The following is a 27,154-nucleotide window of genomic DNA, read 5'->3' as shown; positions in this document are numbered from 1 at the left end:
TGAGTCTTGAACCCAGTAAATCACCTTAGGTGTTTTTCCTATGGAGAACATGAAAAAGAACTTCACTTACCTGTGAGTTAGAGGCTCGGGTGGGGCTCATAGGCAGAGTTGAAGTGGCTAAAGTACGGCTAAGGAGAGGGTTGGGGAGGCTGCAGCTGGGAGGATGGGTGGCCTTCCAGTAGGCCTCTAGATAGTCTGCAAGGTGCTCACAAGCATCTTCAAGCTGGTTTTCATCCAAGATCACATCAAATGACTCCTGCTGAGGCAAGCATTACAGAAAGTATACTTATACCAGTCTGGGGAAATACCGTGGAAAGTCAGTCCTATCTCTTTGTATTTGCTCTTGTTATATGTGGTGCTGTGTGTCCTTTGCTGCCTATGTTAGTTTAGAACCTGAATGCTTAGCCACATAGTATATGGGGGTAATAAGTGCTAAGGGTATGCCACTTATGTGATACTATAGTTGAGAAAGATTGAACAGTTTGCTGGATGGCTTATGCGTGCAATTTTAGCTACTCAGGATACTGAGATTTGAGAGTTGCTGTTGGAAGCCAGCCCTAGCAGGAATATCCCTGAGACTCAAAAAAGCTGCAAATGGTGCAATGCTAGCATTGAGCAGGCAATATCAGGGACAGTGCCCTACTGCTGCAGCAAAAAGTTGTTTTTGGAAGTACGAACTTTATAAACTGGAAAGACTGCGCATGCAATGTACCTGAAACTGTTAACGTTTGGACCAGCTCAAAATTTGATGCTTCAGGTTTTTTTTGGCCAGTCCTGGAACTTGAACTCAGAACCCGATCACTGTCCTTGGGCTTTCCACTCTACCACTTGAGCCTCAGAACCACTCCTGGCTTTTTCTATGTGGTATAGAAGAATCTAACCCAAGGCTTCATGCATGCTAGGCAAACACTAGGCCACACTCACGGCTAGTTTTTAAAGTAGTAAACAAATTGGTGTAACTTTAATCTCTGGAATGAGTATATCAGGAAAAAAAACACACTAGAGGATGTCTATAATCTCAAGGAATAATATGTGAAGTATAGATTAGTGTTAATGTGTTCAGATCAAAAGACCTGGTTAACTTACTGTTTAAAAATTATTTTACATAGTCTCAGATGGTTGTTAGGAACAAACAACTTGCTCCTTGTAGTCAGAAAATGAATGCATATCGCATCCCTAAGGATCTTACAAGTCACATATTTAGATCCACAATCTCATAGTAAAATGAGGACAACATAGGATGCACAAGGTTGTTTGAAAGACCTGATCACTGGCCTATAATACACATCGTGGACAAGGCAGCTTTAAGAGTATTTGGGGACTTGAACTCTGGCCCTGGGCGCTATCCCTGAGCTTTTCAGCTGAAGGCTAACACTCTTACCACTTCCAGTTTTCTAGTGGTTAACTGGAGATAAGAGTCTCACAGACTTTCTTGCCAGGGCTGGCTTTGAATAACAATCCTCAGAGCTTAGCCTCCTGAGTAGCTAGTATTACAGGTGTGAGCCACTACTGCCCAGCTAGTGTTTAAATTTTTTATTCTGATCTCTTTAAGCAGATAACAATAGGGAGAGAACTTACTGGAGGACACTGAGCCAGTTTATCAGCTGCCACCATCTGCACATTGAGGTGTTTAGCTTGAGATTTCCCTCGAGATTTTATTAATCTTTGCAAGACCTGTAAAAGAACAGAAGAATATCTATACTCAGGTCCAGTATAATATGTGTTACTAATTTCTGAATTTTTTTTTACACAAGTAGCACAAGTGGTTTTTGGTAGATTGAGCTATAATGTTAAAAGATTATACACAAAGTTGACATGGGAACAAGTGTGTTGGACTAGCTTGCTTATCTAGTGACTTAAATATTTCTACCATGATCATATTGGATTTTTAAAAATTCCCATTTACACGTTAATGTCAAAGTCTATTTTCTGCTTCTCCATTCAGTTTGCTACAATGGTGTTCTTTTTTTTTTTTTGCTGGGGTGGGGGGACGTGTGAGTCATGGGGCTTGAACTCTGCGTGCTGTCCCTGAGCTCTTCAGCTCAAGGCTACTGGCCTACCCTTGAGCCACAGCCCCAATTCCTGTTTTCTAGAGATTAATTGGAGATAATCTCACCACTTTGTAGTGCCTGGCTGGTTTTGAACTGCGATCCTCAGATCTCAGCCTACTGAGTAGCTAGGATTATAGGTGTGTATTTTGGTTGAAATAGGCATAATGTTTTATCTGATGCTGAAAACTATTTTGAATCTTTTCAGATAGTTGTGGATATTCTTTGATACTAGCCTAAAATTCAACTCATTAAGGAAAAATCTTTTGTTAAGGTCTATGGGTTTGTGATTTGTGAGTTTATTCCCAAATGTTATTAACTAAATCTTAGATCTGTGATTTTTTTTTTTGGTTGGGTTAATGTATAGAGGGGTTATACAGATACATTTGCCAGATAGTAGGTAAATTACTTCTCATACATTGACACCCCTTCTTATGTTTTTGTCCCCATTTCCCTCCCCCCACTCCCAATCTTGTTTTTCCCCCCTTTCCTGTTTTAAATAAATTAAATGTATTTACAATATACCAGGTAATAAAGTCACATACAGTAACATCATGAGGTTAGCCATAAGGGCAAAAAAAGAGAAATGAACAATATAGTACATTAAGAACAACAAGCACACAAGATAAAGCTGCTCTTTCCATATCCTAGAGATCCTTTCAAGTCTCATCCTGTATGACCTTATGTACCTAGGTTTTGCACTATTGTAATCCTCTGCTATGAGAGTCCTAGATGTCTACTAATTATTGCAAGTGAGGGAAACCATTGAGCCTATCTTTGTTCATTTGGGTCTGGCTTGCTTCACTTAATATGATTTGTCATTCGTTCTGATAGCAGCAAGAATTCCATTGTGTGTAAGTACCACATCTTCTTGATCCAATCATCTACTGAGGGGCATCTGGGCAGGTTCCGTATCTCTGCTATGGTAAATAGTGATGCAGTGAACATCAATGTGCTAATGGCTTTAGTTTCTAGATGTCTGAGTAAATAGCCAAGGAGTGGGATTGCTGGGTCATAGAGGAGCTCTATGTTTAGTCTTTTGAGGAATCATCATACTGCTTTCCATAGTGGTTGAACTAGTTTACACTCCTACCAACAATGTATTAGCGTAGATCTGCCAGTGTTGAGTTTCATTATTTAGTACCAACAATGACATTTTCAATATTGTCATTAGCAACAGGTAAATTTATTCCTTGAGATACAAATGAAAGTAGCTGGTCTTCCTTGTCTAGTGAAGCACTGCACAGTGTGACTGAGTTGTGACCTGGAGTCAGTTGACTGTGTATACTCTGACCTGAAAATAATGAAACAAAGTATATACAGATTGTTATTAAACTTGATTTAAAAATGTGTTCAGCTGGGCGCAGTGGCTCATGCTTATAATCCTAGATACTCAGGAGGCTGAGATCTAGGATTACAGTTTAAAGCCAGCCTAGACACTAAAAAGCCATGAGACTCTTACCTCCAATTAGTGTCTAGTAAGTGGGGCTGTGCCTCAAGGGGTAGGGTGGTAGCCTGGAGCTCAGGGACAGCAACCAGGCCCAAAGTTCAAGCCCCACGACGGGGGGTTAAGTATAAGAGCATGATGAGGGCTGGAGTTTGGCCTAGTGGTAGAGTGCTTGCACGAAGACTCGGGTTCGATTCCTCGGTACCACATACATAGCAAAAAGCCAGAAGTGGTGCTGTGGCTCAAGTGGTAGAGCTCTAGACTTGAGAAAGTCCAAGGACAGTGCTCAGGCCCTGAGCCCAAACCCAAGACTGGCCAAAAAAAAAAAAAAAAGCATGATGATACTGCTAGTGTTTGGTGCCACACTCTTGAGTGTCAAAGTGACTTGTTTTTGCTCCCCCTGTGCAAATAGTATAAAAAAGGGCAGGTAGCTTAGTATTATCACTAATAATACTTGATGATTATTAACCTATAAAAAGTACCGAGAGCCCTCAATTATCCATGGATTACATAGCTGCTCTGAGCAGCCTCTTTACATCCAACAACAAGACTTGGTAATACTTTGATAGCAGACCACACAATAGTAAACCCTACTGGGCCGGGAGTTTGGCCTAGTGGTTAAAGTGCTTGCCTAGCATGCATGAAGACCCAGGTTCGATTCCTTGGTACCACATATAGAAAAAAGCCGGAAGTGGTGCTGAGGCTCAAGTGGTAGAGCTCTGGACTTCAGAAAGTTCAAGGACAGTGCTCAGGCCCTGAGCCCAAGCACAGGACTGGCAAAAAAAAAAAAAAAATAGTAAACCCTACTTACCTTAGGAGAAGAAATCTTCACATATACTATAATGGGGGCCAAAGAGGTTTTACTGAGTTGTGCTGGATGATTAATAGTGTCTGCATCAAGAACAACCAGTTGCAGCGTTCTTGCAAGCTCAAAAATCCTCTCAATTTCACTTTGAACTTCAGCTGTGGAAGATTAAGCAGAGTTCAGTCCTTGTCAGTGTGTGTGGGAAATAGTTGATGAACAATATCCTTTGGAAAAGGGTATTTCTTCACACCTTTAGAGCAGGTTGGGAGCGAGTTTAGAATTTAAAAAGTTTCTGGCAGCATATTCTTGAAAGGCAGTCTCAAAGTAAACTAAATACCGTTATTCTATTAATATAGTACGAAGCAATGATCATAACACCCCTTGTATTTGAGATTTATTTACAACTTAGTCGTAATCTGGCTGTATCAAACTCCTGACTTTTTTCAATGACTGTTGCAACACTTTGGCAGTCAAGCTTTTTTATGTATTACCACTCATTTTCCTGTTACCATGGAGACTGATGTACAACTGGCTATTAAAAACATATTCAGGGCTAGGAGTTTGGCCAGGTGGTAGTGCTTGCCTAGCATGCACAGAGACCCAGGTTCAATTCCACAGTACCACATACACAGAAGCTAGAATGGTGCTGTGGATCAAGAAGTAGAGCTCTAGAGCTTTGCTTGTACTTCCTGAGATTGACATCTAAAAGTCTACTGAAAGCCCCCCCCTCAAAAAAAAGGGGATTATGATTGTTTTGGAATCTCTGGAGAGAAAGCAAAGAGTATCCAATTTTCTTTTCTTTGTCCTGGAGTTTGATCCTAGGGACTTTCGCTTGTGAGGCAATAGCTATATCACTGAGCTATGTCCGTATTCTAATCCCTCACAGTTTTATTAGTACTGGGGTTTCAACTTTGCTTGGATTTTTTTTGTTTTTGGAGATAGCTGTAGCTGTTAGCCACATTCAATATTTAATAATTTAAATAGCCAGAAGCTCGCCTGTTAAAAGTGATTTAACTTTACAAATAATTGTATGTACCTTGCGTTTCCCACTGAAATCATAGGCCAGCAAATTTGAACATATGAATATCTTTTATTTCTCTTTATTTCAGATATTTGCGGGGTATGATTTTTTTTAATGCACTTTGTAGCCTTAACTACCCTCAAACTTATCTCCTCTTGCTTCTACTTCTAAAGTAGGAGAATTACACATTTGTTTCATCATATCCAGCTTGGAGATTATTTTAGCTAGTATATCATTTTACAAAAAGAAGACATGGACTGACAGCACAGCTCAATTATAGATCGCTCGCCAAGCAAAGATGAGGTTCTTGAGGTCAAAGCCCTGCACTTCAAAAGAAAAATCTTTAGTGACTAATGATTTACCTCATGAGTCCTTTTATTTACCTGAATGAATTTAAGAAAACTGGATTCAAATTTTAGCTTTAAAATAACCTACCACCCATGAAACAGACCTGCCTAAAAGAAAAAAAAAAAAAAACTGAAGCTTCTGCTTACAAACTGTTGATAACCTTACAGTAAATGAATAGTTCTTATAATCAAAAACTGCAAGGAAAACTTCTGAGAAATTGGGATTTGAAAGACCAAGGAACTACAGGGTATAGGCTTTACTTGATTTCTTCCATATCGATAACATACTTATAAATCTGCTTGGTAAAAACATGTCTGAAGCTATAAGGGAAAAAGCACTGTTTTTGGATAGTTTCTTTGGCCTTGAAACCCATACTGTAACCATTACATGAATCATTGTGTTAATCTGATGGTTTACTTCAATTTCTCCATTCTCAGTTTGAAAATGGGCCTTGGGCCTGCTACTTTAGGACACCATCAACTTCTAATCAACCATCAATTCAAATTTTTATAAATTTTTATCAATAAGGTTTAGTCCATGCTTTTCCCGTGAAACAATTCTTAAAGTACGGTTTATGTCCACTTCTGTATCCCTAGCAACGAGTAGGAAATCTTCATTGAACATCTAAAGGTGAAGAATAATCTGTTATTGTTATGACTGTTTTGTTTTTTTTTTTTTTTAAGCTATCACTGTACTAGTTTGAGCCAAAGAGCCTCTTCCAGTTATATTTTTTGGCCAGTCCTCAGGACTAAACTCAGGGCCTGGGCACTGTCCTCAAGACTAGTGCTGCACCCCTTCTAGCTGCTCTATGTATGTGGTACTGAGAAATCAAACCCAGGGCTTCATGCATGCTAGGCACACATTCTATCACTAGGCCAAATTCCTGGCCCATGTCTGCCTTAAGCACTTTTGTCTTGCTTAAACTTTACCATGCTTTCATGTCTCAAGTCCTTGGAAACCTTCTTCTGTGGACTGCCCTCACCTTCTTCTGTGGACTGCCCTCCTAAAGCATTTTCTAATCAGTTCAGTAGAAGCTATTTGCTTGTCACCGTCTTGGCTCTTACCAGTATTGAAAGCTATGGTGGGAAGGGCTTCACCTTATTTTAATTCCAGGAGTTACATGCTAACATACTATTTGGCCTCTAGCACATGTGCTCAGTAAAATGTATTAAGTGGATGAGTTATCAATAGTGGTAGAAATTCTAAGCAATCAAGATCTCACTGAATTCATGAAGTTAAACAAATGAAAGTAACATGTTAAATTGCATCAGTAAAGGAATGACATATGTAAAGGAATGACATATGACAAGTTTCTTATGGTACTATACTTACTACTTAACCACAATTCAAAGTAAACTAAAACTTGTATGCTAAAAGCCAGTCATGCAAAGGAATAAACTTCAGTGCCTCATATAACTCTTAACTTTCAGTTTAAACTAGATTTTCTAGCAATCCAGCAATTGGATCCAAAGAGATAGAAGCAGCTAGTATGAAAGGGTCTGAGTTTGACCTACCAGCACATTAGTGAGCAGCTTCCAAACACCACCGTATAATCAAAATCACTATAGTTTACTTTTTAACCAAATACTGAGATCAGTCAACAACATAGAGCCAAGAACTATCATCCTTTATCAAAACACACATTTTTCTTAATAAAATTTCCTTATTGATACCCAGACCAGATATTCAGCTGATATTAATGAAAACAAACCACAACCAAAGTATCAAGGCTAACAGCATGTGGAATCTTTTAACTTGAAACTATCCTTCCATATTTATGAATCCTTAAGATAGTTTTAGGTACTGATAACACATCTTTTTTTCTGGTACCCACAATAATCATCTAGTTAGATTTCTCACATTCTTCATACAGCTTAAACACCAGTACTGCAAACTTACCCAAGCTTGACCTTGTATTGGATCTCTCTATTATAGCATGCTTACTGGGATTGTTTAATACTGATCGTTTGGCAAGGGAGATGTCAGCAGTAACCCTTGTGATAGATATCCTGTTGGAGAAAAATAACAGCAAATAACAGCCTGTTAGATGTTTATGTATGTCATGTTTTCAAAACAGACATTAGGATGCTTTTATCACTTATTTTTGCACCTGCTTTGCTTAGTATTTGTTATTTATCAAGTACTACATATATACTGAGCACTTTATTTGCATTGTCCCAAAGACATACAAAAGAATTTTATTATCCTCCTTGCACTTATAAAAAATGCACCATGGCTAGATTATCAAAACTATGTACTTAATAAATGGCAAAGCTGGGATTTGAACTAGATTCTCAAATCGAAATATTCTTCTGTGGCTCAGGTCCCTGCTGTTACATGTATAAATCAGGACAAGGCACATTAGGTGCTTTCTCAGTGAGCTATAAGTCCAGTGGCGAAGAGGAATAAAAACAAACTCAAAGAATCAAAGATGTTGAGGATTGTTGTGAAGATAAAGGGTATTGAAAGCTAAGTGAATGCTGTATGAAAGGAGAACAAATTTATGTATAAGAAACCAGAATAAGAATATGCTTTGGGGATGGGGTATGGTACCTCACACCTGTAATCCTATAGCTATTCAGCCCAGGCACTAATATCTGTGAGATTTTTTTCTCCAGTTAATTACTAGAAAACCAGAAGTTGGCACTGTGGCTCAAGAGATAGGGTGGTAGCCTTGAGCTAAAGAGCTCAGGGACAGCACCCAGGCCCAGAGTTCCAAGTCCCACAACCAGCAACAACAACAAAAACAGTGCTTTTGGAAATTAAGACACTGAGGATCAGAACTTGAGGGTTACAGAGCACAGTTAAGGACAAGTCTAACAGTAAACCAAACAAATCAGATGAAAGAATCAAGCAGGAGATAAATTCCAAAGAATAGAAGTTCGAGGAAAGAAACTAAATAATTGTCAACTGAAAGTATCTAATTTAGTGACAAAAAGATCCACACCAAGACCTGGTACACATTTCATAACACAGTAAAGGACAAATCAAATGCTTCCAGAGAGGAGGACAGGTCCTAAAAGGTCAGAAATTGGAATGCTTTGTATTTCACAATAGTTACAGTGTAAGCTGGAACACGATGGAGAAAAAAGGCCTTCAAATATCTGATGGAAAACTATTCCAACTAAAATTTTCAGTGAAGATTCACTGGGTCAAGTTGAGGAGGAGGAAGAGGAGAAAGTCTATGCTCCTGGACAAGTTATTCTAGGGACGACCTCTGGTTTTGTTACCAGTCATTCTCTATAAGTCCGTAAGGATAGAAGTCCTTTGGACTTCTAGCTGTCTTGCCTCACATCTAATTTGGTGTTATACTTACTTTTACACACTTCACAGACTCCACTAACCATTGCTTGCTTCCTTTAATTCAGTTGGTGAGACCTTAGGTACCATTTACAAATCTTTTTTTGGATGAGGGTCTTTTTTTTTTGGTCAGTCCTGGGGCCACAACTCAGGGCCTGAGCACTATCCTTGGGCTTTCCTCAAGGCTAGAGTTCTACCACTTGAGCCACATCACCACTTCTGGCTTTTTCTATGTATGAGCTACCGAACCCAGGTCTTTGTGCATGCTAGACAAGCATGCTACCACCAGGTTAAATTCTTGGCCCTGGGTTGGGGGAATTCTTAAATTAGATGTCCAAAATGTAAGCAATAGAGGAATGAATAACACTATCTGCCATACTGCCTTTTTCACTTATGTTCTACTTGTACATGTTTCAATTTATGGTTTTCATACAAGGTCTTCAGATCAATGGTAGTTGCTTCAACACCTGCTTTTCCTTAGCAAAGAGGAATTGATTCAGGCATCTATCCATTGTTATATTTACACACTGAGTACAACAGTTCACAGCACATTAAAAACAACAACAACAAAAAACTTGCCCCTGCCTGGGTGTTAGTGGCTCACACCTGTAATCCTAACTACTCAGAAGACTGAAATGTGAATGTCAAGGTTTGGAACCAGCCTCATAAGGAAAGTCCCCGAGACTCTTATTTGTAGTTAATCAGAGAAAAAAAAAAACAACAAAAAAAAAAACAGCCAGAAGTGGTGCTATGGCTGAAGTGATAGAGTATTAGCCTGAAGCAAAAGGAGCCCAGGGACAGCACCCAGATCCAGCGCTCAACCCTTTCAGCAACAGAAAAACAAGCCCTGTATCAGTAGCTCATACCTATAAATCTTAAGATACTCAGAAAGCAGAGATCTGAGGATTGTGATTCAAAAGTAGCCTGGGCAAAAAAGTCAATGAGACTCTTACCTCCAAGTACTCATAAAAAGCCACAAATGGTGGTGTGGCTCAAACAAGTAGTATGCTAGCCTTGTACATAAAGGCTAAGACTAGCAAAACAAAAACAAATACATAGTGTGGCATAGGAAAGTGCCATGTACAAAGACATTTACCTGGACAGGTGTCTGGCTGTAGACTACCCTGGTGGTAAGAGGTATTCGTGAAAATGTAACTGAACAGACCTAAGAGCATGGAACAACCTCCTAGCATACTATAACCACCCATTCCGTGAGTTTTTCTATCTCACCAAAAGGTGAAGTCAAGATAGTTGGCAGGGGATATGAGGTCATGTTTGTATGTGGTTAGAGTTTCTATTTGAAAAGGAAGTACTGACAAAGGAGAATAGAGGATGTTGATGGCCACGTCTGGATGGTTTGAGTGGGAAGGAGTTGGGGAATGTGATGTGGTTAGCTGTTGCCAAGAGCATGGTAAAGAAAAATGCAGAATATTTAGATAAGCAAGCAGATTGGGGATGTGTGTACTTATGGGAACTCAAGAACATTCTAGTTTCTTAGTGAGACAGGAATGTAAGATGAAAAGAGAGATGAACATATGAAAACCATTTGTTAGAATGGGAAAGTGAATGAAAGAACGTATAGTTCTGATATCTGGGAAGCAGCAAGAGCCTAAATGGGTCACATATTGAGAGTGAGACGTTAGGAGGGCCAGGCCAAGTTCAATGTATGGATCCACGTACAAGAACTGCAGCTTGTATGCAAAGCAAATCTCACAAACACCTACTGTACTGAATCGAACTGAATGAGACCCATTTCCTGTCATCATTCTGATGTCAGAATGACATCTGTCCTACCACAATGTGGTCATTTTTAAATACACAAAATTCATTCTTGTGAAATACTCACCGCCCTTCAAATCTGTGCTTTAGAAAATCAAACAATGCTTTCTGCATCATATCTGTAACCTGTAATTAGGCAAACATTAAAATGATAAAAAAAAGTATTAGTGTCATAAAAATCATTCCTACTATGATAAACAAGTTCTATTTACTACTTGAGAACCCAACTTTGCCTTTGGAAAACACAGTATGTGATAGTACCACATGTTCTGTTTCTTAGTTCTGATAAAAAAGGACAGTTAGAAAGTTCCCCAGATTTATAGTGGTTTAATGATAATAAATTACATTGCAAGTGCTTTCACGGCCACTCTATTTAGTATTTCCTGAACTAGGTAATTGCAACCAGCAGAAAAGTCCTAAGCAGTATTCAAGAAAATGAAACTACAAAACTAAGCAACATGTATCACAGGTTGGAGAAGAAAAAAGATGGAGCCAATGTATTACATAGATCAGCCATTTACCTCATACCCCTTCAAAGAAGGACCCACCAGGACCACTGGCCGCATGGAAGGTACAACATCATAAGGAGGAGTATGCTCTGTCTGCAAAGAAAGGAGATACTTTTAGATATGCCATGGTCATATCTAAAGTTCACTGAAAACTTTTATGTACACCAAGTACTATTCTGCTGTCTGTTATAGGAGGCGCTGACTTTGTAGACATTAAAACCATTTTCTACTCGCCTCTTTCCTAAATAAACCCAATCAAAGATTAGTGGGTTTATTTTTCTAATGTTATCAAGTTCTTCCCCCAAAATGCTACTGTCGTATTAGTTCTGAAAGCAGGAAATGCTGCTTTTGAACAAAAACTAGTTGGTACAACAAACAAAAACATGCCTCATGCAGGATAGATGCTGTAGGCTCACTGAAAATTAGTACTGCTAGATGCATTTGAGTTTTATGCAGAGTTCATCAGACCTGATGTAGTTAATTAGCAGTTTACAAATTTGTCTTACCTTCACAAAACCTAAATCTCAAAACTCTGACTTTCTGTCAAATATTTGAAAATTTCATTTAAATTGTGAGAGCTTAAATAGCATGTTGATTGTCCCAAATAACAATAATTGCTTTTCACAACACTGAACAATACTTCTAGATTTGGGGCATTTGATTTCCATATAATGGCTAAAGGTAAGGCTATGTGTCTTTGAAGGAAGGCTATGTGTCTTTGAAGGAAGGTAATCAAGGTATAATAACTTTCAACATGCTTCAGAAAGCTCAAAATGTTCATTGTCAACTTGCATATATCATATGCTTTCCAAACTTAATTCAGATAGTGTTTCCCTTATGTATCTAATTTGTTGTTATGCAGTAGTTCATTTCCTTTTGAAAGAGCAATGGAGGACCTGTCAGTGCTTTCCACTTAGTTGTTCAAAGTAATTTCTTTCCCCCAAAAAAGGATGCTGATTTGTTCCATTATATCTTGTGGTAACAGAAAACAATAAGTGGACCCAGAAATAACCTTTTTGTTAATGCAGAAAAGAAAAGCAATAGACATACATGGCTTCAGCCACTGGGATAAGAAAATCATTTGCTCTTAGCTCTGTAAGACTCTGGATTAAGCAGTATATGAAAGAAAAACTCAAGATTCACATGCACCCAAAGGGAAAAAATGTTCTTTAAACAAAAATTTCATAAACTTGTCTTTTTTTTATGTTAGCCTTTCACTCAAAATAATTACTGCTTAACATTTGCCAATTGCAAACTTTCTGGCTTTATTTCAATTTAAATCTGTGGGGTGGGAGGGTGATTAAAAAGCATTTCAAATTCAAAGGATTCCCTCAGAGATTTCACCAGTAGTTGTATATAGAATTAGAGGGAAGAAAATATTAACCATGACTGTGCTATCACATTTTATTGCGTGAAATTTTACCTAGCGCTCAATTATTTTAATAGACACAATAAAGATAAAGTACAATTTTGAACAAAACATAAAAGCAAGACAAACATAATACAGTGACAACACAAATGCCACACAAGCACCACTCCAAAAGCAATCTGAAACACAGAAAACAAATCTTATCATTGAATTGCAGGTTTGTTCTTTTTTCCTCCTGGACTCTACACTGAAGCTTACCACATCACCGAGAACATAAGAAGAATGAATACTAGTGCCGAAGGCATCATAAGCATATTGGTCAATTTATTACATTTTGTCATTTATTTTTTATCACCCGGGATTATATTGAAAATGATTGTAAACTAAGTCCTTATAACTATATACTATAAGAACAACTTTTTCACCATTATAATTAGGAATACAAATGGCATGCATTTTACTAACAGCTAACAAGAAATTTTATTTCAATTGTTAGGTGGCCTGTTTTTTTCTTTTTTTTTCTTTTTTTTTCTTTTTTTTTTTTTTTGTCAGTCCTGGAGCTTGAACCAGGGTCTGAGCACTATCCTTGGGCTTTCTCAAGGCTAGAGCTCTACCACTTGAGCCACAGCACCATTTCCAGTTTTTTCTATATATGTGGTACCGAGGAATTGAACCCAGGTCTTCGTGCATGCTAAGCAAGCACTCTAACACTAGGCCAAACTCCTGGCCCATTTGATAGTCCTTTTAGTTCCTTTGATCTGTGACTGCCATATAACAATGGTTTATCCAATGCTAGAATCAAATCGACTTCTTATTCAATAGGGATAGCTACAGAAATTACCTTATTTGATGGAATAGTGATATTTTTATGCCCTATCAAACATGACAATTTTATCTGTTTTTAGTCCTAATTTGTGATAAACATTTCTAAGTTTAGAAATGTACAAGTAAACAATTTCCTGGTTTTAGTTGATGTTGATGCTGCTCTTTTCTGAAATCCAGATCAGCTGAGCAATGCTGACATTCTAAACGTCCACACTATGGATACTATTTGCCTGCACATTTTAGGTATCATGTATTAACACATCTGGTCGTACTTTCACATCAGTACAAGTACTCGTTAATTTTACCTGAAATACTGAGGGCTTCCCTTCTTAAAGTAATCATGATTTAAAAAAGCAGTATCTGACATCTTATTAATAACCTTAGAGCACTTCTGCAGAGCAAAAGAGTGGGGCAGAGGTTTTACTTCGTGTGTGTGTGTGTCAGAGACAGAATATACCTAGGACTTGGTGACATTGGGAAATAGGAATTTAAAAGACAGCCTATAGCTGTGGAAATTGGTATGTAAAAGCTGGGGAAGAGAGAAATTGAAGGAGTGTTCCTTTAAGAAATAATTCTTCATAGTTACAAAATACTCTTTAAGGGGAAACAGACTATTATAGAGGAATTTCCCGGGAGTTTCCAGTCAGGGAACAGGTATCATCAGTTTATAGCATCTTGGTCGGCCAATGGCAAAGGCTCTATGCTGACCACCAGCTCCATTGTCCAACAGGTGAGATGCTGAGATCTGACTGATGGAGAAAGCAAGAACATTGGGAAGAGTATTTATATATGACAATAGGAAAAACTCACAGTAAACCGCCAAAACAAGCCTGCAGTTTTCCATTGGTCCTGTCCATCTGCAGATTTTGCACCTAGTGGATTAGAAGTTTAAATACTGACTAAATTAAAACTTGAATAACCTTTTTTTTTTGTTTAGAACAAGCTATGTATCTGGATATCATAAATCAGAATCTAGTAACTGCTTTATTATGCTTGATTATAAGTTAAATTTCTGGAAAAAAAAGACAAAGACAGTATAAGCATGCACAGTTGAGGTGCATTATATGGAATTGTCAAGTGTTGGACATCCTTGAATGTTTAAATAAATTCCTTTGGTGATAAATATTATTCCATCAAAAAGGATAAGTACTGTAATGGTGTTTTAACAGGTCACTCACTCAATTTAGTTGCTTTGAAATGCATGGACTCAATTCTTGACTGATAGTTTCTTAGGAAAGAAGTTATTGTATTTAATAAGACTGGGAATTAATGCTAATGATGCCAGTGGCAGGATAAACACAGCTTATGTCAATGTAAACTTACCGATTTCTGCTTCTGTTTAGCTACAGCAGCATGGAAAAGAAACAAAGAATAACAGAGCATGCATGTTATTGGCTTGTCAGAGGACGCAGACAGTCAACAGGACTAGAAATGTGACGCAGTGCAGTTGAGCAGGTGGACAGCAGGTGCTGGGAAGTTCATGTTACCTTCTTAAAGAAGGGCATTCTTTTCTCTTTGGAGTGGGGTGACGTTACACTGTTTGCACTGGGTTTAGGGGAGCGGTGGTTTGCTGGAATATCATTTTCTTCTGCATCTAAGCCAGTAGCATCTATGTCTATAGCTATATACAGACAAACCAAAAAACATCAGGTGGGCAGGAAAGGAAAGACATGTTATAAAAACAAAAACAAACTAACCTCTGTAAACCATCTATTGTGATATCTCAATATAATGTACAAAGTAAAATTTAAAAGTTCAGAATGTGAAGAACTCAATGTAATCAAACCTAATAAAACTGAAAGATTCTTCTCGTCAAAACTGTTTGCTTGAGAAATGAATATTTCTAGGGAAGCACTTTTAATTTGTAAATTCAGATATAATACTCTCCATACGAATGGTGTAAAAATACAGTGCTGAACCTACTCGGCTTCACTTGGTACCTCAACAGAAGACAGACAACTGCATTGGGAATGTTTAACAGTGTCTCACATTTCTCATTTTACTGATTTTTATGAAAAAAAGGGGCTATTTGAAAGGTTCACTGAAATTACAACATTACAGACATTTAAGAAAAAGAAGAATTCAATCCAGGCAACACAGAGCTGTCATGTAAGTATCCTCATCATCCATCAGATTTGGTTCCAGGATGAACAGGATTGAAATGATTTCAAAATATATGCACTCTCAGAACTTATTGAAGGCCATCCAAAAGAAGCCAGCCCAATGAAACCAAATGAGAAGGTTTCTGGTGACTTAGATATTACCTAAGAGATCAAGGGGATGGCATGACAACCCACTAGAATATGCCGCTGCCTTCCTCACCTGTCAATGAGCATTTCAAGTTTGTTGCTCAGTGGGCTTTCATTTAAAAATTTTCAACCTGAAAATACAAGTCTTAAAGGCAAGTTATTCTTTTTTTCACATATTTTTTAAAGTCTCACTTGGAAATTTATACATTGAGTAATTCCATATGGAAAACAAGTTTTATCAACTGTAGAATTAGCTGGAAGTATTCTCAAGATCTCCTTTGACTCAAATAAATGAATACATAAAAATAAAATTCAAGATTTAAAAGCTACACTCAGATATTTAGGGAATTTTCTTGGCAAAACCTCAGTGGCCTCAGGACTCACAACATAGGTCAGGTCTTGTTTCTGTATTATGGTGCCCTCCAGGTGAGATGACTACTTAACTTCAATTTACTTTCCTTCCCTTTTCCTTCAAAGGTGTTCATGTCCTCAATGTCTGGAATAAGGACATAATACAGTTCAGCCTGCTAGAAAATTACTTTGGATGTTTGAGATTAGGTCAAGGAGAAGAAAATTTATTCACTCCAGGAATTTTTTGTTTGTTTGTTTTGCTGGGGGAGTCAGTCATGGGCTGGAACTCTGGGCCTGAGCACTGTCTCAGCTCTTCAGCTCAAGGCTAGCCCTCTACCACTTGAGCCACAGCACCACTTCCAGGAAATCATTTTAAACATGTTAGGTCACTAACAACTGCAATACATTCAAGGAACACATTGCCGTTTGGAATAACAGCCAGTCAAGTGGTGCAACATAAGCTTCCATTTCCTGTATTGCCAGCTGAATTCGTACTCAGCCTCTACTAGCCTTTTCAAAGGACCAGAAATCATCTGACAGGGATCACGTAAGTTTTCAGTGTTGCAGTTATTATAGATATTAGATGATTCGGCCTTTTGAAAATTCAGATCTTGTATTTCCTTTTTTCTTCTTTATCTGATTAAATTGAAAGCCTGTGATGGAGTAAATACCTCACATTGTTTGCACAATGTAACAAAGAACAGCTTTGCTTACATAATACAGGAGGTCTGATTTTCTACAAAGTGAAGGTAACAATCGACTGAGTGAATTACAGGTATTTAGAGAGGCTTTACCTGGTAAATGAATCTTCTCTTTATCTGCACATACTGGTAAGCTAACACATTTAGTGTGTAGTATGCCTCTTAAAATATGCCCAGGCTTTTTTTTTTGTTGCCAGTCCTGAGTTTTGAACTCACGGCCTGAGCACTGCCCTGTGCTTTCTTAAAGCTGGCCCTCTACCACTTGAGCCACTACTTCCATTTTCTGTGTTTGTAGTACCAAGGAATTGAACCCAGGGCCTCATGCATGCTAGCAAGCACTCTTAACATTAAGGCCATGCTCCTAGCCCCCTCCCAGGCTTTATTGGACTTCATAATAGCTAACACTTTGCTCATATTGGGAATTTTTCTTATGGGGCTTATTACATGGTATTATTAACCTAAAAGGACTTGGAGAAAACGTTCAGAGGGAATGTTTCCTAGACATGAAGGAGGAGGGGCTGGTTCATTACTTCCTGACTGTTTATCAAGCACGCTAACCAGTATCAAAATGTATTTCCCTTCTGGAGGTTAAGTATCCAAATACTTTATCTTCATCTTTTTATGCAGTGTGTGAAGACCACATTCAAGGGAAAGCATCCTTAGCTTTTCTGAAAGTGAAGCTCATTCCACTTGGATGTCAGAGTTGACAGGATCCTAGGTTGGCACCAACCAAGTTTACAGACTGGATTGTATGATTTGTCCATTGACTGATCTGCTATGGTAGTCAGACTGATTGGTTTTAATGGGAAGAGTAGAAATAAATCCACGACACTGGAAATGCATGAATGTTGAACTGTAACACTGCCCAGATGTTTGGTTACTCAGACACATAACCTGAGTTTGGAATTTATGTTTCCATCATTTTATTTTATTTTGGTCCTGGAGCTTGGACTCTGGGCCTTCGTGCTGTCCCTGAGCTCTTCAGCGCAAGGCTACTGTCCAATCCCTGGAGTCACAGCACCACTTCCAGTTTTCTAACAGTTAGTTGGAGATAAGAATCTCAGATTTTAATGCTTAGGCTGGCTTTTAACTTCCATCCTCAGATCTCAGCTTCCTGAGTAGCTAGGATTACAGGTGTGAGCCACTGTGCCTGGCCATCTTTTTATTATTTTTCAGTAGAACTGGAGATTGAACTCAGGCCTTGCTTGCTGGGCAAATAATCTATCACTTGAGCCATGCCCCCAGACCTTCTGTTGTATAGTTTTATTTTGTGTTTCCTTGTTAATTTTGGTTGTATCTTGAGACTATGAAGCCTAGGCTAGCCTTGACTTCAAGATTATCCTACTTCTGTCTCTACAATGCTGCGATTATAGCTATAAAGCATGCTTATGCTTCTCTTTATTTAACTCTCAAATAGTTCTTTCATTGAGAGATGTTACTTCTTCTGACTTTCTTATTGCTTTATTTTGTACTTTGGCAACAATACTATTTACTCAAGAAAAAAAATAGTTCCATACATTTGAAAATATTTTTCATACTAGCTTATATGTTTACACAGAGAACCTTAGGAACATTTCTTGACATTTAACTTTTAGGTTATCTCACAGTTTACTTAAGCAGAGTTCAGGAGTAAAGCATATATATAAGTGTGTAGATGTGGTGCACATATTGTACAAATTTCTACCACCCTATTATGCAGGTTTGAAGTAAAAATTACTGCTTGTCCTAGCTATCATAGATAGGGGGAATTATAAACAGGGCCTCTGGAAAGCAAAAAAGATGAAAAGCTACACTTGTAGCCAATCCACAGTTAATAAATGTGTAGTAATCTAGAAACTTCTGAAACTTACCTTTAGATCATTTGACCTATTAATATGGAAATTTAGAGTCCAGAAACATATCTCCAGCCCCATCAGTAATTAAATTCTCGATTAATAAGTTACTAAATTTTCTGTGCAGTTCTATTTTTAGAAATGATGAACATATTACAACAAAATGATAGATTTCATATAGAGAGCTTTTTTTTTCTAGATGCACTATCTTGGTAAAACAATTAAAAGGTACACTGTCATCAGAAGAAAGGGATGAATTTTGCTGATACCAATACAAATGTGATTTCTATTTTTTTCTTTTCATTTTAAGATCAACTAACAGTCTTCAGGAATCCTTGAGCTAATCTTTCGGATTTACAAGGAATAGGTAAGCTTTGCAATAGGAACCCAGGCAATTTCTCAGGTTTAAGATGAAGTAAGGGTTTGGCTCCCTGCTCCTGTACAATCCTAGGAGGAAATATTAGTTTCACATAGTAGCTACCAAAGCTTTGATTTTCATTCAAGCTCATACATTTGATTTAGTATTGAGCAGTTTAGAATTGGTTGTACAATGAGGCTTGAACTCTGGGCCTGGGCACTGTCTTTACCACTTGAGCGACAGCACCACTTCCTGTGTTCTGGCGATTAATTGGAGGTAAGAGTCTCATGGACTTTTGTGTCTGGTTTGGCTTTGAACCGTGATCCTCAGATCTCAGCCTCCTGAATAGCTCCGATTACAGGCATGAAGCCTCTTGCCAGTAATGGTTTTTCAAGTCAGTATATAGCATACATCAATATTATGCTTATATTTTGCTCCTTTTAAAAATCCTATAATTTTTGCCATCTCTGCTTTTTAAAAGCCTTCCTGTTCTGGAAGTAGATGTAACTATGAGTATTAGAGGAATCCTGTTATTAAAACTCAGTTAATAGTTCATGTCCTTAATTTCTTCATAGATGCACTATACTTTCTGATCTCATTTCCAGCTCTCCAGAAAACACACAGAATCATTTTGTCCAAGGTGGGGAATAAAGGTAAAAAGTTACATGACATTCATCACTTTGATCCAGTTTAGCAACTCATATTCATTAATGTCCTTTTTTCTTGGTCAAGGCCAGAAAAAAGAATTCCCCATATTGTCATATTGTCCCTAGTTCCATAAGGGCCTTTTATTTCTGATAGAGTTTTAGCATTTGTAGGGAAAAAGAGTGACTTGATATTTTGTGTAACAACTCACGAAACTAGATAAGATGATTGCAGAAACATGAAATGCAATGTGATGTCTGGCACTTAGCACTTACTTACCAGATGATGGAGGTGTAGATTTTCTGGAACTAGGTACTATGTCACCCAAACTGGATGATGAATTTCCTCCTGATTTACTGGAGTAAAGCAGAAATGCATATTAAAACAGATACTTATTTCAGATCCTAAAACATTCCTCTTGCTCAGTATACATGATAATGTGTCGTATTTTTGTTGAATGGTTCTTTCCCATATGGAAGCAAACAGTAATTAGCAAGCAGAGATTCCTGGTGTGCTTGAAACAGTTATAAGTAGTCTCTATTTTCAAACTTAATTTTAAAAGGCCCTAAGAAAATGGGCCTTTGCTTTGTATTTTAGAGGACTTCTGAGGCATATATGGACTTTCAAAGTTAGTGCGCAAACTGAATGAATGTTTCCTTCCAGCCCCTTTTGTTTCAGCTTGATTATTTTTTGTATACTAAGATGGATTACTCAAACTTCCATGACTTTCATGGACAAACCTATACAGGAAAAAGGCAACAAAGCCCAAACTTGCTATCCTTTAAAACAGAAGGAAAAACAGAATATTATGGTTTAACCAGCAGATAGTGCCCACATTTCTTAACCATGGCTTTCGTGGAGGATTAAACTTAATGTTTTGAAGAACATATTCCTCATAATTTGCAAATTCGGAAAGCTGATACAAGATATTTGTGACCTAGAATCTTAGGGGTTAATATTAAATACGATTTCACACATACACAAGAATTCAGAGGACTAAGTAGCCCCTTCACACAAAGGTCACATGGAATATCTTAAAAGAACGGCCTGCAGTTTAGCAAGGAACTATACTGCTTGCTGGACCAAGGTTTATCGGGGCTGGGAACTGCTTGTCCGTGGGCTGCCGTAAACCTGTGAAGTCATTTAGTACATGATGGGAGAGACATATACACCTCAGCTTCCAAAGGATCTTCTGCTTGTGTTGATCATCTTGTATGGTTCATCAGTGATGTTGTATCAAAACAACCCTTGGCAGAAAAGAAAATCTTCCCACTCATGAAAGGAATGTTCTAGACTGCCTGTGCATCAAAGATGAATATTTCCTCAGGTAAATACTAATATTACAGCGTAAGTTCTGTTAGTAATGGGTTGTTGGATTTATTGCTACTAGTCTAGACACTATCAAATAGGAAATCCTTTATTAAATCACTACAGAAGGACTATCTTTTCAAGATTCTTGAGAGGTATCTCCCTTATATTTAATAAAGATACCAGAAGTATGTAAAATTAATAAGCAGGTACTTGGTACCTGGCAGTTGCCAGGACCAAGATACTTTCTTCCATAAGTTTTTTTCCTGTAAAGTGCTACGCTTAATTTCAGTTCACACATTTATTTTAAAGTCTTCTTAAACTGTAATAGTTATTACTTGATTTGTGTAAAAGTGTGACAGACATTGCTAGTAATCAAAATAGTCATGATACATATTTACCCTTTTAGTTCTCTAAAAATGAGACATTTTTCAACTCATTTCCTTAGTTTTTATGCCTTTCCATGCTTTTTAAAAACTGCGTGGTTCTGATAATAATCCTTATAAAGTGTGTAATACAAAAGCTGATAGAAGCAAGCCTCAAGTATTTTTCCATGCTTGGGAAAATGTATGGGTCAGGAGATGAGACAAAAGAAAATCAAAGGAAAGAAAAAGACAACTATAAGGAAAAGACAACTCACCTAGAACAAGGTATAAGCTTGAAAATTATAAAATGCGAATAGCATATTCAAATAAGACATATTCTGTTTCATTTGACATTTGAGGGGAGGAAAAATCCTGCTGACATTAAATTTGCATCATTATACAGACAAAATAGAAGCCAGAAGGGACAGAAAACTCCTTAGTCACACTTAAGCAAAGCCTTGCCTATGTCCCACCCTTTAATGTATGCAAAAAGCATGTGCCATTCCTGGCACAGAGTTTAGTATCACTGCCTCTATGGGTAGCCCTCCTGGTGAGTCTCCAGTGCAGAACACACAATATCAAGCCTCCTAGAAAGGCTTATGCAGCCCCTGCCTATTATATAACCCATCTAATTACTATATGCAAAGGCAGGTTTGACTTGTTTCATGTTTAGTGTCTACATGCGTAACAGTAGGTAGGACTGAAAATCAAATTTCCCAGGTGAAAATGAAACTAAGAGACAAGAGGAATTGCTATTTGCCAATGATGTCTGGGGCTGGCATCTCTAAAATGTCTCTGCCATGCCAGCCAGAGAAACATGCTAGGATTAGTCACCCTGGCTCTTCAGTGCCAGAACATTTTCAGCAAATGGTTTGGACCTCAGAATTTCCTTTGCACTGAGCTGGAATTGAATATTCTGTGACCTTAGCTATTTTTATTAATGATCGTAATCAATTTGATTCTCTCCCAAATGGGTTGAAAATAGGATGCTAGAAGGTTTTTAAATGCAGGAGCTGTTATTGTACCAATACAACACATGACCTATCTGCTTTTTTTATACATAATAAAGATAGTGGGACATGACAAACAACAGGACTTCAGTGATGATACAGTATCAATATTTACACAAGAACTTGACATTTCCTCATACCTGGAGTAGAATTTCCCTTGCTTGGCTCTCTGTTCATGCTGTAGCCTCATGTTTTCTAGTTTGACTGGGCTTGGAATGAATCCGATTTCACAGCCTTCTTTGACCAGTCGCCCTATCCACCAGTCATTATTAAATTTCTAAACACAAAATCAAAAGTATTAAAATCAGTGCACACAGAAGTTTATGTCTTTGACATCTTTCCTTCCACTGTATTCACAAGGTGGCAATTCCAATGATCTATGCCTCAAGTACCTGATGCAAACAATCCTTGGATTCAGGAGATTAGCATACAATAGTGAAAATGTGTTTGGCATGCTCAGCCATCCATGGAAGCTTTGTGCATCTTTCTTAGGATCAGCCTGGATTCTGTCATAACTGCTGCTAAAACTGTAAGAAAGCTGTCTGGGTCCAAAGATAAACAGTCCTTCCCAGCAAGGAAACAAGAAGTATGACAGCTTTCTCCTTTGGATAATCACATTATTTAGAAGTATTAAGAGTGATAGTTACTGAAATCCACCTGAAGTATTTCGTGTCACCTCAAAATTTACCTGTGTGTAAACAATTGTATAATTATACATCATAGTGGTCATGGTCATTTCTCTTCATATTAGTGTTAACAATGTAGAATATTTAGCTGGAATCTGTATAATTTGATTTGATTTTGCCCATCACTACAAAGGATACTAATTGTTTCTTCCCACTGGCATAAAGAGATCCTCTTCTAAGCATCTGATGGTATTAATCTATCTTCTTGACAAGGCATACCATCACTTGTAAAAAATAAAATCCTATCTTTTCTCTGTAGCCAGTGTTTTCATACATCTTCCTAAAAGATGTTGAAATGGAAGAGTATCTATCAATCTGGTGCTGGGAAATGAACCCAGGTCCTTGTGCATGTGAAGCAAACACTCAACCTCTTGAACCATACCTCCAGTTCTTAAATTGGTAACCTTTTAATTGGTGTCTCATTCGTTGTAGAGTCTTTAGCGAGCAGATTAAATGTTCCTGCCATGTCACGTGTTTCCTGTGACATGTCATCCCCTAATTAGAAGTGTACTCACTGTAAATCCCTACAGAGTCAAGAAAATCTCACAGGAGTTTAAGCATTATGATCTAGGAGGAATGTCTGTCTCTCTAGTGTCCCCAGAACAGGCATAGGTACACATTGACTCTAAACAAAATTTAAGTCAAAGTGAAATGTTTCTTATTTACAGATTGTATTATGGTTAAAATAGAAAGGTAGAGACTTAAAAAAGAAAAAAAAAGAAAAGGAATTTTCTTGATATATCTATTTCTTTCCTTGGCTCTAATTTCTGCATATCAGAAATGTCACAGTATAGAGGACACCAGTGGTATGAATTCAGAAGTTGTCAACAGAATAGAGCCATGAACTGTGGATATTAAATCCTTTTCAGATAGCTAAACTTCAGATATCAACAAACTTTACACCTACTCAAGGTTAAGCATTAAGGTTAAGCATAGAATCATCTAATAGTTCCCAATTTCCAGACCACAAGGCCCAAGAGAACCCTTGAAGCTACTGCCAGAAGCCTGGCATTTTTTTTTTACTTGTAAAATGTGTAATAATATTAGAAGACGTTTGAGAGCCACTGCTTAATGTGTATGTTATGTTACATAACTGCAACTTTTTTATTTCACCAGAGAAATAACTGTTGTTCTAAGGTGAAAACAAAATCATCCTGATAATAGGTAAAATGATTGTCCTTACTTCCTTAACATGCAGAAAATCTTTCGCCTCAAATGAGATGGCCAGGCCTGGCACTGGAACATCGTCTTCGTGCGCTGCACTATAGCTAACATTTGTCCGAACTGCAAATGCAACGGGTTTTGTCTAAAAGAAAAGGGAAAAAACATTAAGAGGGAAAGAAAAATGGAGCTCTTCTCTTTTCCTTCCTCAAATACGAAGATACAATCAGACGCTGGTGAAATGGTCATTTTCTTTTACTGGTTCTTTTTCACAAACAGCTTATTAGTATTCCCACTGCATTGAAATAGCTCTTGCCTACACACTGCCCATTTTTGACAGAGAAAAAAAGGCCATTGTTCTGTTTGAAAGTACAAGCAATAAAAAGTGAGGATGATCTCTGAGGTTTACAACGTATGGCTTTTAGCACCTGGACACTGGGAAGCACAAACATCCATAGAATGCCAAATTCTTTGGGTTTTGGTCAAATCAATGGAGAAACCACTTCACCAGACTTCTGTCTGCTTATATTAATCACTAGTGATGCAGTTGCTGATGTTGCAGTGTTTTGGATGGAATAAAAAGGAACTAAGGATTTATATTCAATGTCTTTAACAGCTGTTATGCAAGGGTGCTAGGAATTATTAAAGCAATGACCTTTTATTCTTCTTGCGTTAACTCAGCCACTGAATATAATATTAATTAAACCATCCATCATTTGTTGCCTGGAAAACTCACACATAAGCCTTCGCTCTCTACTGACAATAAATATCCACAAGAACAATAAATAAGTAGGCTCAAAAATAGCGAGTAGTGTTCAGCTGGCATTTGAATTTAACATTGTGGGCAAAGGATGTCTTTGGAGCAGTTCCTCCCACTCCACATGCTCTTCATCTAGAGTTGACCTGAACATGAAGGAAGCAGAATGGTCTCCAGTAGTTCTTAATTTATTCTCCATGATTGTGTCTGCCTGTGTTTCTGCATCCCTTGCTAACTTGTGGCGATGGAGGGTGTGTGGGTGGGTGGGTGAGTGTGGGTGTGTGTAAATGACAGTTTTAATGTAGCCAGGGCTGGCCTCAAATTATCAATGCTCTTGGTTCAGCCTTCAAGGTAACACAAGATCAATTCCTTTTGTGAGAGTATATGCTACTTAGCTTAAAAGCTAATGGGTACATTGTCTTTGTTGTTTGGTTCTTTTTGTGTGTGTGTCAATTGTGAGACTTGAACTCTGGGCCTGGGCACTGTCCTTGAGCTCTTCAGTTCAAGGCTATCATTCTACCACTTGAGCCACATCATCACTTCCAGTTTTCAAGTGAGTGGTTAATTGGAGATAAAGAGTCTCTTGGATTTTCATGCTCTGGCTGGCTTTGAACCGTGATCCTCAGGTCTCAAGCCTCCTAGGTAGCTAGTATTACAGGCATGAGCCACCAGTGTGTGGCTTTAATGCATGTAAAGAAGAAGCATTTCTTATGCATACTGTATTGTGAGGTAAAGCTGAGCAGACCCAATCAGTAAGCACCAATTTGTAGGTTTAAAAGTGCTTCATAGAAAACACCAAGGCTATGCCTTGTTTACTACACACTCTCTTTAACCTGTTTATAATTAATATTTTTAGAAAGGTAGGAATGAGTGATACAGATCTTCAGGATCTTATATTTCCCCTTCCTAGTTCCTCTTTATCATGTATACAGCATGATCTATAGTGAAATTGTACATCAGTAACTTGGAGAATATCTGTCAAGTGACAAACAATATATTGAATATATTGAATATTGTACATAGATTGGTATATTTAATCCCAGCAACAATGTTTTTATTCCAGATGAAGACATTAAGTCCATAAAAATGTTCTCTCAGCCTATAAACAATGGATGATAAGCATCTGCAATTTTTATTCTAAAACCCAAGTCATTTTGGTAATCTTAAAGGGGGACACTGAGGGTTGGAGACATGTCTTAGTTGTAGAGCACTAGCCAGTGAGTGAAACTGTCAGGTGCCCTGGACCAAAAGAAAAAAAAGTATAACTTATTCTGAAACCAATCACCAAATGGGCAAGGGAACTAAAGAGAGACTTCTCAGGAGAAGAGGTAAAAATGGCAAAGAAACATATGAGGAAATGCTTAGCATCCCTGCTCATAAAAAAAATGCAAATATTAACAATCTTACCCCAGTCAGAATACCCAATATTCTGAATTTGGACAACTGCAAATGCTGGTGAGGATGTAGAGAAAGAGGAACCCTATGGCACTGCTGGCGGGAATGTAAACTAGTAAAACCACTCTGGAAAGCAATCTGGAGGTTCCTCAAAAAGCTAAACACAAACCTTCCCTACGACCCAACCATAGCATTCCTAGGAATCTACCAGGATATGACAAGGATACCTGGACATCCATATTCATCTCTGTACTATTCACAATAGCCAAGATATGGAAACAACCCAGATGCCCTGCTACAGATGAATGGATCCCAAAAATGTGGTATCTGTATACAATGGAATTCTACACAGCCATCAGAAATGCCATTTGCAGGGAAATAATGGAACCAGAACAAAACTATTGCGCTAGATAGGCCAAGATCAGAGACAAATGGCACATGGTCTCCCTGATAAGTGGGTGTTAGATTTAAAACATAATTAGACATGACAAGATACCCATACACAGTGAGACCAAAAAGGAAAGCCTTAGGAGAAAAACACCAAATTAAAATACCCAAGCACACCTTCATATGTACATAATGTATAGATAAGGCAACAAAGGACCTCTTAGGACTTTGTGTTCTCTCTCATACATGGTGAAAGTGCACATCTGTAGGAAAGTGGGAGGAAGGCACAGTCAGGGGAAAGTGAACTGAAGGACAGGGAGAGAAAGAGGGAATAGCCGATACTTAGCAACAGGACAGATGTGTTCCCAATAAGGAAGAAATAATTTATCAATAATGTTCAAAGAGTTAAACTTTCCTATGTAAAACTTGAGTTCTTTGTATTTTTTTGGTTATTCATAAGCTTTGTAATTCAGAATGATGATCTTTATCAGTGTGAAT

At 37.9% G+C, this 27,154-nt stretch overlaps 2 protein-coding genes across 16 annotated transcripts in view; one reads left to right on the top strand and one right to left on the bottom strand.

Annotated features, from left to right (window-relative positions):
• The window catches only part of Cacnb2 (calcium voltage-gated channel auxiliary subunit beta 2), a 245,580-nt gene that overhangs the window by 1,963 nt on the left and 216,463 nt on the right, over window positions 1–27,154 (bottom strand). For 3 of the 10 annotated variants that reach the window (XM_090318975.1, XM_090318981.1, XM_090318979.1), the window contains 10 exons: window positions 24,140–24,262; window positions 22,411–22,547; window positions 19,867–19,943; window positions 14,939–15,072; window positions 11,270–11,350; window positions 10,816–10,874; window positions 7,569–7,678; window positions 4,307–4,458; window positions 1,579–1,674; window positions 71–259 (listed from right to left, as the gene is read on the bottom strand). In XM_090318975.1, the coding sequence (XP_090175101.1) occupies window positions 71–259; window positions 1,579–1,674; window positions 4,307–4,458; window positions 7,569–7,678; window positions 10,816–10,874; window positions 11,270–11,350; window positions 14,939–15,072; window positions 19,867–19,943; window positions 22,411–22,547; window positions 24,140–24,262 (1,158 nt within the window). Of the gene's footprint in view, window positions 1–70; window positions 260–1,578; window positions 1,675–4,306; window positions 4,459–7,568; window positions 7,679–10,815; window positions 10,875–11,269; window positions 11,351–14,774; window positions 14,795–14,938; window positions 15,073–19,866; window positions 19,944–22,410; window positions 22,548–24,139; window positions 24,263–27,154 lie in introns of those variants that run through there. The other 7 variants (XM_090318976.1, XM_090318983.1, XM_090318980.1 and 4 more) reach the window with 4 other exon arrangements.
• Nsun6 (NOP2/Sun RNA methyltransferase 6) overlaps window positions 1–27,154 on the top strand; it is a 78,614-nt gene that overhangs the window by 45,592 nt on the left and 5,868 nt on the right. For 2 of the 6 annotated variants that reach the window (XR_016532707.1, XR_016532701.1), the window contains exons 16-17: window positions 11,126–11,319; window positions 14,795–14,984. The exons of 1 other annotated variant lie outside the window; for it this stretch is intronic. The gene's annotated coding sequence lies outside the window, so the exon portion shown is untranslated. Of the gene's footprint in view, window positions 1–11,125; window positions 11,320–14,181; window positions 14,985–27,154 lie in introns of those variants that run through there. 3 more of the 6 variants (XR_016532704.1, XR_016532705.1, XR_016532703.1) reach the window with 3 other exon arrangements.

The sequence above is a fragment of the Megascapheus bottae genome, chromosome 26, assembly GCF_031878675.1.
Source record: "Megascapheus bottae isolate mThoBot1 chromosome 26, mThoBot2.hap1, whole genome shotgun sequence".
Lineage (NCBI taxonomy): Eukaryota > Metazoa > Chordata > Mammalia > Rodentia > Geomyidae > Megascapheus > Megascapheus bottae.
The sequence above is the reverse complement of the archived record's forward strand: the minus strand, read 5'-3'. Positions and strand labels throughout refer to the sequence as shown.